Source organism: Aptenodytes forsteri, unplaced genomic scaffold (assembly GCF_000699145.1).
Source record: "Aptenodytes forsteri isolate BGI_AS27 unplaced genomic scaffold, ASM69914v1 Scaffold55, whole genome shotgun sequence".
Lineage (NCBI taxonomy): Eukaryota > Metazoa > Chordata > Aves > Sphenisciformes > Spheniscidae > Aptenodytes > Aptenodytes forsteri.
Window position 1 is genome coordinate 7195767 of NW_008796063.1, and position 3945 is coordinate 7199711.

Consider the following 3945-nt stretch of genomic DNA (forward strand, 5'->3'; position numbering starts at 1 on the left):
CCGGCGGCGCAGGGTCCCCCCGGTCTTCGCAGCTTCGCCGACTACTTCGGGCGGCTGAGCCCGAGCCCGGGGGAGCTGCCCGCCGCTCCGCCGAGCCCCCCCCCGGCCCCCGGCCGCGGAGATCTCCCCCCCCCCCCGGCTCACTCCCCGTCAAGACCACCAAGAAGTTTCACAAGGCGCGGCTGGAGCTGCTGCTCGACACCTGGATCTCTCGCAACCGCGACATGGTAAGGTGATGGGGACGGGGACGGTCCCCGCCGCCGGCCGGGACGGAGCGGCACGGGCTAGGCTGCGGCCCACGGGTGTCAGCCGCGATCCTGGCCCTCCACCGTGCGGGGTCCGCGGGGTGCTGTGGCCTGGCAAGTGCCACCTCTCCTTTCTGCTCCCCCATATCGCTGAATAGGGGGTTATTTCCAGGCTGTCTGGAGCTAGCAGTGGTTTTGGGAGGGTGAAATGCAGTGTTGCAGGGTGAGTTTGGGATGGGTGAGTGATGGAGGGAGCTTGACCTGGGTTCCTTGCACTCAGCAGCCCCCCAAAATGCTGCTCTGGGGTCCTTCCTGCTGAGCGGCTCCCATCGCAGAGCTTGCCCCGACTTGCTTTCCACTGGGGAAACTGAGGCACGGTGTAGGGATGCAGCCTAATCCCCTGGTGCCTGATGTGGGATCAGGTCCCTGCGGGTGCTCTCCTGGGCTGCAGGGCCCGGCTGCGGGTGAGGTTTGGCAGGGTCCCATGAGGTGCCTGCAGTTGAGTTGCCCAAGGGACACCCAGTTTAGCAGCCCAGGGCTGGGAGAGCACTAGGACGTGCCGAGGCTCTCGGTCTCCTTGCCAGGAACTAGGCAGGACTGGAGTGGCTGGGGGCTCTTGCAGGTCTGCTCTGGCTCGCCTGCACCGGGGCAGTTGCAGCTAGTCCGATCCCTGACCTTACTGATGTCCTGCCCAGAACCCTGGCAGTCCCTTACTCTGTCCTTCAAGTACTGAAGCAAAATTGAAAAGGGGGGGGGGGAAGCTGTTTCCTTGGGAAATGTGCCTTGCCATCTGCTCTTAAGACACTTTTTTTTTTTTCTATCCTTAGACAGCTTCCCAAGTAAGTTATGCCTGGTCCTAACCTTTCCATCCTACTGTCTTCATGTGTTTCTTCCTGGCCTGGAATCCTGTTTCTTGCTTGCAAACTGGTTTGGTTTTTTGTTTGTTTTTTGTTCTGGCTTTTTTTTTTTTTTGGAAATTGGGAGTGGCTGATGGGGGAGGCAGGGGGGATTGACCTGCCCTGCCTCCTTCACCCGGGTCTGCTGGACCCTGTGGGGTCTTGGCTCCTGAAACTTACCCCAAGTATTATCTTACTTTTTTTTCCCCCCTCTGTGAATCTTGCCTTTTTTTTTTTTCTCAGGTTTCCTGGGTTTGGCAGTGGCTCTGCCATCTCTCCCTGGTACAGTTATTTAATGGAAACCTCTTTTATGCTCTGCTGTCACTGCGAGGGGGTGGCAAGTGGTGGTGGGGGGAAACGCTCTTTGAGCACCTACAGATGATCCTGGGAATGGCTGCTCTTTTTTTTCTCTCCCTCTTAGGAGCTCCGGCTTTCTTCTAGGTTTTTTTTGTTGTGCTTCGTTTGTCCGTTTGGATTCCCAGAGACCCGAGGCTCGGCTCTCACGCTGTCCCCCTGGGCAAGCTAACAAAGCCCCTTTTCTCCTGGCGCAGAGAAAAGGCTTCGCAGCCTCTTGTGTGGCACTTTCCATGGGAACGGGGGAGCCGGAGCCGGCAGTGTCCAGGTCAGGTTGCCTAGAGATGAGGGCCATGAAGCCAGGGGGGCCGCAGCCCGGCGAGGTGCCCGCCTGACAAGCCAAGCCGCTGAGTGACGGCTCTTGTACAGCACTTGAGGACAAGGAGCTGCCGAGAGAGCTGGAGGTGGTGCAAACTCCTGTGGAGCGAAGTGAGGGCTGGGGGGGCACACATGGAGGCAGAGGGGACGAACCCGTGCTGCCGGTGGTGATTGGCTCCAGTCTTCCCACGCTGACCTGGCCGCCGTCTCTGGGAAGCTTTGGGGCACCCTGGGCTCCCCCAAACTTGGCATCAAGTTGGGTTTTTTTGCCTGCAGAGTGCAGGATTGATGCCATGGAGCTCCTCTCCATTGCTTCCCTGTCTGGTGGGGCTGTGTGGTTTCTGCCCCGGGAGGGTGGTGTGGTGACAGCGGGGTGCTGCCTCTGCTCAAACGTCTGTCTTGGTCTGAGTCAGGCCCGTCTCTGCTCATCCTGTCCCTCTCTCGCTCTTGTTTTGCTAACGGCGCTCAGGCTTGTGTGCCGCCTCGCCGATGCAGGGAAGTTCCTGCCCAAGGGCTGAGGATCCCCCATGCCCGATGCCATGTCTCTCTTTCCCCTGACCCCCCTCTCATATCAAACCCCAACCTCCATCTTGGCTGTTCATTAGCCAGGCAGCTCTCTGGGGAGGAGGGATGCAGGCACTGGCAGGAAGGGGTTAAATCCAGCAGGTAACTCCAGGCTGGACCCTGGCAGATAGGGGGAATAGCTATTGTGTCCTTCCTTGTCTGCTCTTTGTTCTGCCCACAATAGTCCCTGTTTCCTGCCCTCTGTCCCCTCAGAGACCCTGCAACAGGCACCCCCTTCTCCTTCCTGCTTCTCTCTGCATGGGGAGGGCAGATCCCTATTCCCTTCTAAATCTGCTCCCCGGCTTGCACAATCCAGGCTGAACAAGCTGCTGTTGGAGGAGAGTTATGGGTTTTCCCCTCCTTGCTTTGGGGAGAGTTTCCAGCTGTCTCAGTATCCTTAGGATGCTGGAGTCCAGTCTGGGGAAACTTTGCACTTGAAAGAAAAGAGAGGGGAGAGGAAAACGGCCATTAGGCAGAAATCGTGGACAGGAGGGAGTCCAAACCCACTGGTTTCCTGCTGAGTCGGGTGATTTGCAGTGGCAGAGTTGCATAAGAAATGTCCCCGGGGCACCCCAAAGGCGGCCGGGCGGCTCGGCACACGCCGCGGTGCCCGCGAGGGGTCTGGGCTGGGCTGCCGTCCCGCCAGCGTGGGATCCGCTGGCTTCCTCCAGCTCAGCACGATAATTGCAGGCTTTGAAAAATTCCTGCTCTCAGGGCAGAGGGAATGGGTTTGCCTTCCAGAGAGCATGCTCCTCCGATGGCGGCTCCCAGATTTCTCTAGCACCTTGGCCAGGGTTCCCATCCTTGGGGTGGCCATGGCAGAGCATGCCGGCATGCGTGTCCGACTTGGGCTCCCACTGGAGTGGCTGGGACTGGGGGGCTGCTGATCCCAAACCAGCTCCACGGTGCAGCTGGCTCCCCCCAGTCCTGGGCTGTGCGCCACGGCCTGCTGAGCACAGCTAAACTCGGCTCATGTGTGAGGGTCCCTCCCTGCTGCCCCCTTGGGCAGCCTGTGTGGTTTTTGGGGGTGGGGGCCCCTTAATTGCCTGCCCCAAACGATGCCGCTGTCCTTGTCCATAAAAGCCCTGGAGCTGGTGAGCGGCGCGCGTGGAGCGCCAGGCGGGAGGGTGGGGGACCCTCGCCGCACAATGAGCTCATTGTTTTGTGAGGAGGTTATTAAAAAATTATAGCATTTAAAATTACAGTGGAGGATTCTTCCTCTTGCCAAAAGGAGCGGGGGGAAGGAAGGGCCCGCGGCCTTGCAAGCCCCTATCCCGCCTCTGCGGGTCCCAGCTCTGTGTCTGTGCCAGCACAGACACCCCCCCACCCCCCAAGTCCTGGGGAAAGCCACCACCATGCGGGAGTGGGGACACTGCCATCACAGGCACGCCGCCATCGCGCTGCTCCCAACCCCTTGAAGCAGGGTGGGGATTTTCCCTCCTAACCCCCGCAGGCTGGAGGGAAAACATCTGCTGTGGGGGACACAAAGCTAGGCAGGGACCTGCTCCGGCAGCACCCTTGCCTCCCCCCAGAGCCCTTTGCCCGGGGGGGGGCTGAGGCCCCCCCCC

General features: G+C 60.0%; 1 protein-coding gene across 1 annotated transcript in view; it reads left to right on the plus strand.

The window, feature by feature from the left end:
* The first annotated feature begins 6 nt into the window (after positions 1-6).
* LFNG (LFNG O-fucosylpeptide 3-beta-N-acetylglucosaminyltransferase) overlaps positions 7-3945 on the plus strand; it is a 10423-nt gene continuing 6484 nt past the window's right edge. Inside the window, exon 1 of the mRNA XM_009286560.2 lies at positions 7-227. Coding sequence (XP_009284835.2) covers positions 225-227 — 3 coding nt within the window. The 5' untranslated portion in view covers positions 7-224. The remainder of the gene's footprint in view (positions 228-3945) is intronic.